Source organism: Panulirus ornatus, chromosome 3 (assembly GCF_036320965.1).
Source record: "Panulirus ornatus isolate Po-2019 chromosome 3, ASM3632096v1, whole genome shotgun sequence".
In the NCBI taxonomy this organism is placed as follows: Eukaryota; Metazoa; Arthropoda; class Malacostraca; order Decapoda; family Palinuridae; genus Panulirus; species Panulirus ornatus.
Window position 1 is genome coordinate 6,916,975 of NC_092226.1, and position 13,968 is coordinate 6,930,942.

Below are 13,968 nucleotides of genomic sequence, written 5' to 3' on the forward strand. Positions count from 1 at the left end.
TAATTTTATAAGTTTATTTACACTGTACATATCAGGGTATGAAAGCTGCTTTACGTAAATTTCAAACACTTCAATGTTTATGACAAATAATTATATATAAATATATGTAGGTAAGCTGCAGATTGGATGTACCAAAATCAGATGACAGTATTTAGTTTACATATTAAAAATGTTGGTTTTTAACTTCTAGAAAACATAAGTATACTGTACTCCTAAATATAGAACATTTCAGACCACACAGTGATTTTCAAATGAATCTACCATGACTTGTTTGAAGTTAAGAGAATGGGTTTTCAAATATTTATTTTTCTTTAAAAACATTAAAATTTTAGCCAGAAAAATTTCTTGGGTACCAAATTTCATCCAGTACATAAAAGAAATAATATTTAAGATACGATTCTGTATAAACACTATAAAATAATCTTTAAGATATGATTCTGTAAACACTATACAAGTAGCCAAGTTCCATCTATTTACTGTTAATACAGCATCAAATCAAGCACAGCAATGTCTTATTCCTGTGCTGCTTGCAACTGTGCAAGAATATAAAGAACTCTTACAATGGAAGTGTACCAACTTCCAAGTTCGGTGTATCGGTTTGCAATTCTCTCAGCAAAAATTGATGGCATTAATCCATAATTTCACAATGAAGTAAGTACAAATGATAACACTCATATAAACACATGCATACACACATATATGATGAGTTGGGGGATATTGGATATAGTCACTTAAATATAATGCACACTATCTTCATCGCATGTATTTTCACATGCTATGATAGTAACATGTTTGAGTAAAGAAAGGTATGGTTAGGGTTGAAAGCTTGGCCATCAGTCGCTGTGGCTGTTAATCATAAATCTTACTAGTTAACTCTGATTGGACAAGCTCAACAGCCAAGCAGGTGAACTGATTTGGTTGGTAAGATCTTCTGTTAACCTGCTGGACATATTGGCATACTGCCAGTACTAGCCTGTGTCCAGTCCCTTGCCTGACTCACTCTAACCTTGGCGTCCGCCCACCAGCACACCTACTACACAAGTAATGCTATGTAAGGCTTTTGCGGAATGAAATAAATACTATGGGTGTCATCATAGCTGGTTATAAAAGGGTATTACAGTAACTCTAATTAACAAGTCACACATGCTGCAGCTCTATGTGAATAAATTACACATAAATATTACAAAACGTACTTTTATATAGCTTTTTATATATAACAGCTTCAAACTCAATCTCAACAATCATCACAGGACAAATATAGCTCAGAGATTAGGTAAATGGGCAGAAAACATTTCATGTTTAAGGATTTTGACATTCATCCAATGACATTCACCCCATCCAGCAGCCAAATATCAATACTTGCATCCTCTGAGAGACTGGAAGATGACTACAATAATGAAATGCATAAACAAGTTTAAATTAAAACTCTAAAAGTAGCTGCCTCATGTGCAGTGGAAATGCTGTGTGATCTTACACAAAGCTAAATTTAAGGATGTAATACAATGGCTCAAACTACAACAATCACCTGCAACGATTTGTAGCAGCTCTTCCATGAAAAGGGAACCATTAACCATAACCCATGTAGTGCCATGAGAATCGGCCTATGGTAGACACTGTCTTTACGAAGACATCTGCTCACCCAGTTTACATCACCTGACTGTCATTAGGCTGAAGACTTAGAACAGTTAGCCACTTTTGAAATCCTACTGTACTCATGACTACAGCTCGAAAGGAATCAAAAATGGAGTTGTTTACAAAGATATAAACCAGTCTTCTAGCTTTCCTCAGAGCACATTTACTTCCTTCCAGTCCAACGAAAAGTAGAAAATATGAGCTTTATACTAACTGTATAAAGCTAGTTTTCCACAATGGCGATGCAACATATTTTCAGTTGCAGAATCTATTTTAAGTCAAGATGGACTAAAAAAAAAGTTTTCGTAATGTCTGATTCTTTTGAAAGATCCTCACCGACTTAAAACTGCTACTGTAAGTCAACTTACACTTCTTAAAACTCTATACATTTATACAGAACGGCCAGTATCATATACATTCTATATGTCACTTTTCCATGGCACATCCACACTCAAACATTTGGAATTTTCATTACCAAGAAACCTGTACTTCTCGGAGAAACTTATATGTACTTTGTGTCATAGAAGAAGTCAGTATTTCACTATTTTGTCACATTTATGCAAATTCACCTGGATTCATCGACTGTCGGGGATTCGCATTATTCTTCACTTCATTAATACACACAAAGATTGGCCTTATATAGGCTATAATCTTAATCTCGATAATTCTGTTCTCTCATCTTCAGCACCTGACAACCTCATTTCATTCCTTCAGCACGTGAATTAATCACTAGTTCTATCCCAACTTAAGCACCTGGATTAAACAGTCTCACTACTCATGCCCTGCACCTAAATCAAACCATCTCAAATGTCTTCACTTCAACCATGTCTTCATATCTGGCGGAATTCCAAGGGGGTGAGGCACTGCAGCCAGGCAGGATGACCCAAGTCAGAATGAATGGGCGATCCCATCCCATCGCTTGTCCATTATATTTAAAACGACACCTCTAGTTCACCGTCAGCACTTCACACTTCCACCTCTGACCACTAAAACTGTGCACTGTATTTAAAGTGTCATTGCCTTCCACTATACCGTCTTTATTACCACTGGTACGACCGCTGCACCACTAAATCCACTAAATTGCACCACAAGTTTTGCACTAACTGGCAACACAAAGCACTATAGCTAGAAGGATATATATATATTGGCACGTTAATAGAGGGGTTGTTCCCCTCTCATGACTGGTGTCAGTACCCCGTGGCTCCTCACCTCATCCTCTCTTTATCACTTACGTAACCCTCCCTGCTCGTACAGTCAAATGACAGAGAGTAAGAACTCTACTTGGTAATGGCAGGAGTATCTGTGGGTTTCTCTACCACCGCGGGCCGCTCTACCACAGTGTGAGGTAGGATGGGAGGTGGGGCAGTCTTCTGCTTAGAAAACGCCTGAAGGGAGAAGAATCGTGCCTTGTCGCAAGCGTCGACGGTGGTCACATGCTGGAAGTTGCATGGAGAGGATATATCAGTCTTCTTTGGTGGTTTGTACTTGGGGACTTTTTCTTTCGTTTTATTCTTCTTCTTTCCCGGACCAGAGAGAGAGATGTTAGCTGGGTCAGCTGTGAGTCGCTCGATGTGACTGTGGAACTCGCATGCGGCACGTCCATCATTGAAGGAGAAGCCCATACGACGGCGGTGATCTGAAGACATGTAGAGCGTGTGGAACTGTGGCTCTTGGGCGCGGTAGGAAGTCAGATTGTCTACCACGTCTCTCCACAGGGCAAAACCTGTTCCTTTCTCTGCTAAGATGAGCTGCAAACGCCGCTTATCGCGGGAGCGCGTATCCCCCTGATCCAACAAGAGGATGGGAACGCCTGTGTACTTCAGTTCCCAAGTGCCATGCGTGGCCCCCGGCCCTCCCTCGATGTACAGGTTGGCCAACGTGCGGCATACCCAAAGCTGTGTCTTGTGGCCGCGGAAGAAGGTCTCGATGCGTGACACATCCTCATCTGTGACCGCCAGCGGATCCTCGGCTTCGTCCCGACGGTCCGTCAGCGCCCGCAGGGAGTCGTACTTTTCGTTAATCCGTCGCACCGCCTCAGCCTGCAAAAAATGACTTCATTTACTACCTGATGATAAATGGAATCAAAACAGTTGGGTCGCTTAGATTCTAAAAGACGTGGAACACATTAAATGTGGGGAATGGTGAGTTTTTATGTAGCAAAGTGTATAACATTAAATAAACAAAATACATGAATGCAAACAACAACAAACCTCCTTGGAAGCCGCAGCTTTGCGAATGTCAATGGCGGAGGAATATATGGGTTCTTTGGCCTCCTTGGGGTCGTGATCTACTTCGTCCTCATCCTCTGCGGCTTGGTAGACGAACAAGTGTGGTGTGGAGGCATAGTGAGGCACATGCCTCGCCACGCCTACCTCGGTGAGTGTGGAGCCGCCCTTTACGCCGCCCATCGTCATGCTGTTCCTGTGTTTGTCGCTGATACAGTCGACGCACCGGCCCGAGCACTCCTGGTTCCCCTGGCACATCCTATACCTGGGGCTACCTCGGCCGCCCTCCACCACGGCCTGCCCTCCTCCTCCTCCTCCTCCCACAACCACCTGACCGCCCTCCTGCCCGACACCACCAAACTGCTGCACCTGCGCACCACACTGCTGAGCGCACATAAACAGAGAATGAAAGTCGTTTCCTAACGTAGCTTTATCTTCCTCACACCAGCGTAGCAGGTCTGTATTAACACTACCCCACCACACAACTCTGGTGTTATTTCTTTATGCTGTTTACAGGTATTCACCTCGACAGTAATGACACACGTAAACACACTGAGGGTTTGCGGAGTCCACTGCTTTTACGGATAGTCCAGACACTTGTTTACATGTATAGACACTAGATGACATGGGCTCTTGTATCCGCCTTCCCTGCTTGCCTAGGATGGCTGCCATGTAGGTGCTGCCGCTGCCACAGTCGGAAGCTGACTATCTCGATGACTCGCTATCAATGAAAGCGAAGAGAACCTCTTCCGACCTCCTACACCAGTGACGTCACTAATCCTAAACCAGTAAGCAGGTCGCCCGCTTTCCAGTTTCACAACGTCACCACTTCTACGAGACCAATGGAGGATCGGACATCTGACATCACCAGTGTCCAAGTCCAATGGGCAGCGCGTGGGACGGCTACGTCACGAGTGACGGGCCAATGGGGAGCCTGCGAAGAGAAGAGAGCGTCATGAGTCAGTGCGTAAACATAGCAGGTGAACAGCACTTCAGGGCCTCGGGTCGGAGCAAGCCCGGGAATGGAACAGGGATCACCAGAATTCAGGTGGTATGAGTCAGTCACACGACCCACACATACACTATTACTATAAGGTTCACGCAAAGAACAACGGAAGCAACATTCAACGATTTCGTTAAAATGTTCTCTCTCTCTCTCTCTCTCTCTCTCTCTCTCTCTCTCTCTCTCTCTCTCTCTCTCTCTCTCTCTCTCTCTACGTTAATTCAGGTTATGGAAAAATAGTAGTGTGAACGTCTCGCTGGTGTTCATACCAAGAGAGAGAGAGAGAGAGAGAGAGAGAGAGAGAGAGAGAGAGAGAGAGAGAGAGAGAGAGAGAGACCATCCGAAGGTACAACACCAGGAGGAATTACGGACGACGCGCGGGAAAGACAGGCGCCATGTCTCACCCGGCCGCTGACGTCACACCTTAGGTACGCTGTGCTTGCCCCTCTCGTGTCATCCCTTGATTAGGTCCGAACCAAAACACCCGAGGATTAAATGTACCTCCATTGCATCACCGTCATTCCTCTGAAAGAAGTGGGTCCTTTCGTCTCTTTACACAGTTACTCGGATATTAGACTCGAAATTACCGAAAGGAATATTAGAAAATACAACCAATACCATGTTTATCACGGTCATCAACTGCAGGAATGCACCATTTATTTTTTTGTCTTAAGATACGGATATGAATACAGTAGCGCTTGGGTTTACGAACGACTGAAGTTTAGAGGGGTTGATACAGCCAATCACGATGGCTTTGAGGTTGACGAAGGTTCAGATGTGCACATAGAGGTTGCATAGTTTTAAAAGTCGACATGGACGGGGGGTTAAGAGACTATGTAAAAGCGATGTGAAGTTCACGTGAGGCTTGGAAGAAATCTCGAGTATCCTTGTGGATGGGATGGGGGCACATGAGGGGTTGCCTGATTTAACGAGGATGGTGGAGGTCGGTGGGAGGAGGTTGGGTGGGGGCTATTCGTCGGCATCATAACAACACCATACCAACTACATTACTTCGCAATACAGACAGATTCCTTCCATCGGTGTCCTTGCGATATACTTGATACAGAGGCCTAGGCTGGCTACGACGACCATGGGTCGTAGAGACAGCTTACGTCACATAAGGATGGAGACCACAACAACTGGGAGCGGCCACCGCGTCCGCCAGGCCCGCCCGGGACGTTGGGCGCCCGCGGCCGGCAGGGGACCCAACGTGTTGTACAGTACACGTGTACCCACGGCGTACCACAAGGTAAAGTCTGGCTGCGGTAGAGTACTCAGAGCGTACCAAAAGGTGAGGTACTAGCTTCCAGTACCCTGTAAAATATGCCTCTATCTACTTGTGTACCAAGAACGGACAAACATTATTCTTTTAACGTTAAACCTCCAATCTGCTTGTATAATCAATAATTATTCAATCACCATCTCCTTGTTTATTATTCTATTAATAGCTAATCTACTGTATTATCATTAATAATCATTATTCATTGTATTATTGTATTATTCTATTACACGAGATGGATTACATCATCTTGCAAGCCTACAGCGAACACCAACAGCGGAAAAACACGGTATGGAAATAAAACTGTATATTCTGAGGCAGTCGCTGATCCAGCCATGGTCGTTGCAACAAGAGTTAATGTATAACGACGCCACGACCACTGGTGATATAAGACATAACGACGCCACGACCACTGGTGATATGACATGACGCCACGACCACTGGCGATGACATAACGACGCCACGACCACTGGTGATAAGACATAACGACGCCACGACCACTGGTGATATGACATGACGCCACGACCACTGGTGATATGACAAAGACGCCACGACCACAGGTGATAAGACATAACGACGCCACGACCACTGGTGATATAACAAAGACGCCACGACCACTGGTGATATAACAAAGACGCCACGACCACAGGTGATAAGACATAACGACGCCACGACCACTGGTGATAAGACATAACGACGCCATAACCACTAGTGATATAAGATATAACGACGCCATAACCACTGGTGATATAAGACATAACGACGCCAAAACCGAATATAACGGAACTATGAATTTGTCATGTCAGAACTAAAAAGTGTGTGTGTTACGGGGAGAGAGTTCTACACTCGTGTTGCCCCGTCTCTTAACCTTGAATATTTGTATCATTCTTTCCTTCTATGTCTTTACACACACACACACACACACACACACACACACACACACAAGCTAATGCCAGCTTGTGTGTGTGTGTGTGTGTGTGTGTGTGTGTGTGTGTGTGTGTGTGTGTGTGTGTGTCGTTCGTCAAAGAAGCAGCAGCAGCTGCGAGACGACTAGTCGTGTCCACGACAGCTAATATCCATGAAAACTCCCCCAGACAAAAACTGATTTCACTCCCTTGTTTTTTATTACTCACCTCATCTGTATACATCTTACTCCCCATAACCTCATTACATTACTATTACTCCTCCCTTCACTAAATCACTCTCCTAACCTCATTACATTAATTCTTTATTAATCTTCCCCTTACTACGTTGCTCTCCTAATCTCATTATATTAATCCTCTCTATATTACTCCTACCCTCACTATATTACTCTCCTATCTCATTGTATTATTCTTCTCTATATTACTCTTCACTTACCTATATTACTACCTAACCTTATTAATCATCGCCTCACGACATTACTCTCCTAACCTCATTTCTTGATCATTTTTATATTACTCGTTACCTCACTATTACTCCACCCATGTCTATGCCACTATCTCCCCCTCACTGTATTACTCCGCCCCTGTCTATGCCACTCCCTCCCCTCACTGTATTACTCCATCCATGTCTATGCCACTCCCTCCCTTCACCTCCGTTTTACTCCACTCATGTCTGTGCCACTTCCTCCCCTCACCTCGGTATTACTCCACCCATGTCTATGCCACTCCCTCCCCTCACTGTATTACTTCACTCATGTCTATACCACTCCCTCCTCTCACCTCGGTATTGCCCCCTCACTACATCACTCCCCCCGTGACCACGACCTTAGGCTGCCCAGCACGTGACCTTCCACAAAGGTCAAACCTCCACCGGCCGGCAGATAGCACCAAGCGGCCGGGGTGAAGGGGTGGGTTTGCCCACGCCTTTGGTATCACTGCCGGACGCGGACGGCCCCGTGACGTCACGGCGTCTTGAGTGTGTTACAGGCACTGCAGCCGACGGCCGGACGGACGTGGCGTTGTGCGTGCGACTGGTGGGGAGGGGTTACCTGACGTGGCACTCCTGGACCAGCTTATGGTCCCCCCTGGCGCTGCGAGCAGAGCACAATCAATAGATCAATTACACACTCACGTTATAGCCTTGAATGTCTGTCGACAAGCATTGAAAAATAAAAAAAATAACTAAAATCCGATGTGAAAATAAGGACAGAAATCTGTGACCGTGACCATATACATACGGTGAAAAAAAAAAGTATCTTACCACACTATTTTTTTTCTTCGTTTGAAACAATCTGACACCGAGGGCGAAGGATTCTGAAAGACGCCCACTGGGTCTGGCCTCACATGAGTGTCCTTGCTTTCATGGGACTGATATAATATATCGACTGCTACCGACGTTTTCTGTCCTTTTGCCGTAACAGAAGTTAGCGTTATACTGACTTGTAAAGTGGTCTCAGGTAACCCCTGCTCCGGAGTGGGGCGCAGCGTGGCCAGCTTGGCGAGTGTTGCAGGAGCCTCGTAGGGTCACAAGGACTCAAGACAGGACTCAAAAGAAGGAACAGAGAAGGGGCCAGGTGAGGATATTCCCTCAAAGGCCCAGTCCTCTGTTCTTAACGCTACCTCGCTAACGCAGGAAATGCCGAATAGTTTGAAAGAAAAAATATATATATATATATATATATATATATATATATATATATATATATATATATATATATATATATATATATATATCATGGCCCAACAAGTCAGCTAAACATTTACTCAATGTATCGCCATATGAGAAACATGTATGGAGCAACTGCAGAAATATCTACAAGAAAACTTGTAAATGGTTGAAGACAGTCCCAGATGTATTGATACATGGTTGAACAGTTCCAGATGTATTGATACATGGTTGAACAGTCCCAGATGTATTGATACATGGTTGAAGACAGTCCCCGATTTATTGATACATGGTTAAAGACAGTCCCAAATGTAAATGAAAAGTTGATATACGACTGAAGTCAGTCTCAGATGATCTCTGCATCGGAGGAGCGTAACGGACGGGTTAAACTGTATTATTCATAGACAAGAATGTTAAGACTGATTTGTTCCTCCTGTACGTCTACGATTATATTATATATATATATATATATATATATATATATATATATATATATATATATATATATATATATATAATGGTTGGTCTACCTGGGAGATGCGAGATCAGGGAAGGGGGAAGGGGTGACACATCAGTCGACCGCGCGGATGCCAATTACTCGCTGGTCTGTTTTGAGGCTACAATTTCTCCTCCTCCTCCTCCTCCTCCTCCGACAATAGTTCAACCCACTTCACGCACTCAATAATTGAATCGGGCGTGGTAAAACTCCGCCGCTGCTCCAACACCAGGTCTAAAGGCTAGGCTGCCAGGGGACCTCGGACCGGGAAGTTAGCTGATATCGTCTGCTAATATATATACACACACACACACACCCAAGCCAATTTAGCAGCTGGTCTAGTACGCTGGCGCAGGGACACTCTATACCCGCTGAATCAAAGCGAGTTGATTGAGTGAGTCAGTGAGTCATATTACACCAGTATATAATCATTCATATAAACACGACTAGGAAAAAAAAAAACGGATAAATATGAGCGTCGGTAGCTGCGTTCAGTTCCATTTTTTTTCTTTCTCCCAAGAGAGTGGATGACGAGAGAAAACAATAACAGGAAATGACTCTCCAAGGAGCTCTTACTCATGATATAGACTTGTTAAGTTATGCCGGCCATCTGTGTACACCCACGGGAGAGCGCGCAGCAGATCATTACCAAGGTAGTATTCAAGTCTGGCGCCCAAAAAGGGAAACACTTGACCATTTATCACCCGAAGAAAAAAAAAAACGAGTAATAGAAAACGTATGCCATCTTCACCAGGGCCGGCCTTCAACACGACGCAAACGCATCAACTTGCAGGAGCCCACTACACTACCATTACACTTGGGCCCGATCTGTGCCAGAAATGGTACCCCGAGCACATGCACACCTGGCACACATGAGGACGGGCTGTCATTGACAAGAGCCCCTGCCAAACTTTGTCTTCGTTGAACTTTCACACACACACACACACACACACACACACACACACACACACACACCACACACACGGTCAGTCCAAGCCGTTGGCGAAATGTTTGCTTGGCACTAATGTGAACAGCTTCGACAGCACTGTTGCCTCTCGCAATCTGTAGCCAGATGATAGAGAGAGACAGGATAATAAAGCAAAAGGTTCCTCCCCACCCACCACTATAGATAAGAGTCAATATAGGAAAGCAGAAGGCTCCTCCTCCCCTCACCCACCACTGTAGATGGAGACACGATAGTGAAGCAGAATGGCTCCTCCTCCCCTCACCCACCACTGTAGATGGAGACACGATAGTGAAGCAGAATGGCTCCTCCTCCCCCACCCACCACTACAGATGCAGGTAGAACGGGACAGCAAGAGGACCTAGGACTGACCTATCTCTTACGGCGTGGGGACGATGTTGTCTGCTGGCGTGACGCTCGTGTTCTTCCGTCTCCTTCACAGTACCGCCGAGGACCCCCCGGGCGGACGGGAGCGCGGACTTTGCCCTGCCCTCTCGACCTGACCACACACCCACAGGAACCTCTCCAGACTCCTCCCCCGCGCCAAGGACGCTGACCTACAACCTCTCCACCGTCGCCACCAGAACACCACTCCAACACGAGAACTGGGCGGTCACCACCCCAACGCAAGGAGGACACCAGCGGAACAACCCCATCACAGTAACAAGCCAGCAACACAAACGAGGCAACTCAGCGACCAAAGTCATGACCAACACCTGTATTAGTCATGGAACTCATGACGGAAGCTATGCAGATGTGTGTGTGTGTGTGTGTGTGTGTGTGTGACTAACTGCATTCAAGGTGAAGGTAACAACAGAATCCTATCTCGTGTAATCGAGGGGTGGACTTAGGAGACCTTAATGATGGCAGGAATGAAAAAAAAAAAGAGAAAGAAAGAATGAAAGAAATCTTATCTGAAGTTATGACCTACGGGCAGCCGTGACACCATAGGAGCGGGTGAGGGGTGGGGGAATCTGGGGTTGGTGTACCATGGGAGTTGGGGGGAGACCTGGGGGTTGACAGACGATGTCTCCCCCCCCCCAAAAAAAAAGAAAGAAATGCTGCAGTAAACATCAATGTTCCCACATCCCAATTTCTCTCACGAATACTCACGGAAACTGCTGCAGTGTTACACGGAGCAACATAAGAGCGGAAGCAACGCCAGCCAGGTAGCCACACGCTACTGAAGGAGGAGTTACGTCCCTCGAGCCACACCTGTCCTTCCCTTCCTCCCTGAACACCTGCACTTGTGTTGTATCTACAGTACACACCTGTCGTTATATTCGTGGCTGAATTCGTGTCTTAATACAGCCTGTTTGTCTGTTTTTGCGTTTGTCAATCTCCAGGATTCGTAAAACCTGTCAATAATAATAATAATAATAATAATAATAATAATAATAATGCTAATACTAATAATAATCTGGCTTTTTTGGATCTCAGGATATTGTGTTCGTTTTTCTTTTATATCATTTTAGTCAATTATTTAATTCGTTCTAAGTCAAATGGGACGGATCGATCTCATCACAGCCACACTTGCAACTTTTCTTGGGTCTCAAACAGTGTGCTGGGGGAGGGTCTCTGAACCCCAGCCCAGCACGATGGGGTTCCCTCGGTTCCCTCTGGGGCAGCCTGCCTCCTCCCTCCCTCCCTCTACAGTGGCCAGCCGGTATCCTTCTAAAACCACACTCTTTCTGAGAGCAGAGGTTCGAGCTCTCTCCGACCCTATGATCCTGTGATGTGTCGGTGAGTGTGAGAGTTCATGGCAGAATGAACGAGCGGGTGGGGTTCCTTGGTGCCCCACACTCGGGCCCACACGTCACCCTCCCTCCTGTGTGGCTGTACCACCCTACGCTCCATAATGCCCTCCTCCACCTACCCCCTAGACGTGCGCCCTTCACCTATACTCTCACTGAAATGTTTTGTCTGTGTGTATCTAGACGATAAATCATTTAAAATAAAAACAATGTTACGCTCCAACATTCCCATATCACTGACCATCAAATGAAAAAAATCATGGCTTCCAAATCTCCCACTGAAAATCATCAGGGGGATACAAACATAGGGTGTTAGGCCACTGAAGTTATAGTGTTAGACCACGGAAGTTATGGTGTCAAACCACTGAAGTTATGGTGTCAAACCACTGAAGTTATGGTGTCAGACCACTGAACCGAACCCTTAGCTTTTTAACCCAGGTAGGTGCGAGGTCCGGAGCCTGGCCATGAATGAGAGGGTAGGAAAGAAAAAAAACGAGGAGGCGGAGGAGGAGGAGGAGGAGATTGTCCCTCTACCTCCTCATAAACGCATCGGCACGGGTCTTATGGCTCCCCTTCCTCTTGCAGGGGCAACCGACGTGGATGACATTTCCAGAGAGTCTGGATGTCTCGAGCATGTCACAAGGACGACTCCACCCCCTAGCGCTTACAATTCCCCCACCAAGGACGCAATTAACTTAGCTGTCCTGGAGTCGGGGAGACGATGACGAGCCAGCCTGGGTGACCCCTAACCAACACCCACCAAACATTAGCCAGAAAAAAGTTCGTATTACATGGCACGCGCGAGGTGGGGAGGCCGGATGTGTGTGTTTGTGTTTGTGTGTGTGTGTGTGTGTGTGTGTGTGTGTGTGTGTGTGTGTGGACACAAACCGTCTCATCCTTGGCCAGCTATATCACTGCAGGAGGGAGGGCAGCCGTGAGGCCCGTGCCGATGCGTTTATGGGGAGGGACAGTCTCCTCCTCCTCCTCCTTCTCCTCGTTTTTTTCTTTCCTACCCTGTCATTCATGGCCAGGCTCCGGACCTCGCACCTACCTGTGGTTAAAAAGCTAAGGGTTCGTTTCAGTGGTCTGACACCATAACTTCAGTGGTCTAACACCCTATATTTTTATCTCCTTGGCGCTTCCCTCCAGCTCTGTGTTTCATCCAGCTCTATCTTAGACCGAGTATGCCTGATGTTGGGTTTACCTTAACAGTGAGTCTACCCTACAATGAGTCATCCTTATACTGGGTCTACTTTACAGTGAGTCAGCCTTGTAATGGGTCTACTTTCCAGTCTCTACCTTACTGGGTCTACCTTAAATTGGATCTACTTACCTTAGGCTGGATCTACTTCCCTTACTAAGACTGTATCTACGTACCTTTCCCTGGGTCTACCCTAGATTGTATCTACCAACTTTAAACTGTGTCTAACAAACTACTGTGTCTACGTACATCACACTCGGTCTATCTATCTACCTTACACTGTGTCTACCTATCTTACATTGCATCTACCACCTTTACACTGTCTTTCCTACCTTATACTATATCTACGACCCTTACACTGTTTTTTTCTACCTTACACTGTATCTACAACCCTTACAACGCAGTATTCCCTTCTCCACTTATCACAGGCCTACCTGCCCCACACAACACCCCCAGATCCATGGTCGTCTACTCTCCCTCCCTCCCCCCGTGCAACCATTTCTCAAGGATATCTCAACAGCCAGCCACATATGTAGCCATGTAGGTATATATGTGGGTGTATATATATAGCCATAAGGCCTCCAGCAGCGCGAGGATCAACACACGAGGAGGAGGAGGAAGGGAGGTCTTCCACAGTACACCCACACAGCCTGGGTGGGAACTCAAGGATTTCATTTTGTTTTCATCATCGGTTGTTTTGCATTCCGCCGTTGTCAAACACCAACATATCATCATCTCCCTCAAGGCCAAGCATCAGCTGACAAGGACGGTGTTCCCGAGCGTTTCCAACCCCTCAAGTGTTACTGCTGTGGGGTGAGAGGATGT

General features: G+C 45.9%; 1 protein-coding gene across 2 annotated transcripts in view; it reads right to left on the reverse strand.

Moving 5' to 3' along the window:
- Window positions 1-13,968, reverse strand: part of MESR3 (misexpression suppressor of ras 3) — a 59,189-nt gene continuing 45,221 nt past the window's right edge. For both annotated transcript variants that reach the window (XM_071683206.1, XM_071683216.1), the window contains exons 3-4: window positions 3,843-4,791; window positions 1-3,671 (exon numbers count right to left, since the gene is read on the reverse strand). In XM_071683206.1, the coding sequence (XP_071539307.1) occupies window positions 2,910-3,671; window positions 3,843-4,253 (1,173 nt within the window). In that variant the 5' untranslated portion in view covers window positions 4,254-4,791 and the 3' untranslated portion in view covers window positions 1-2,909. The remainder of the gene's footprint in view (window positions 3,672-3,842; window positions 4,792-13,968) is intronic.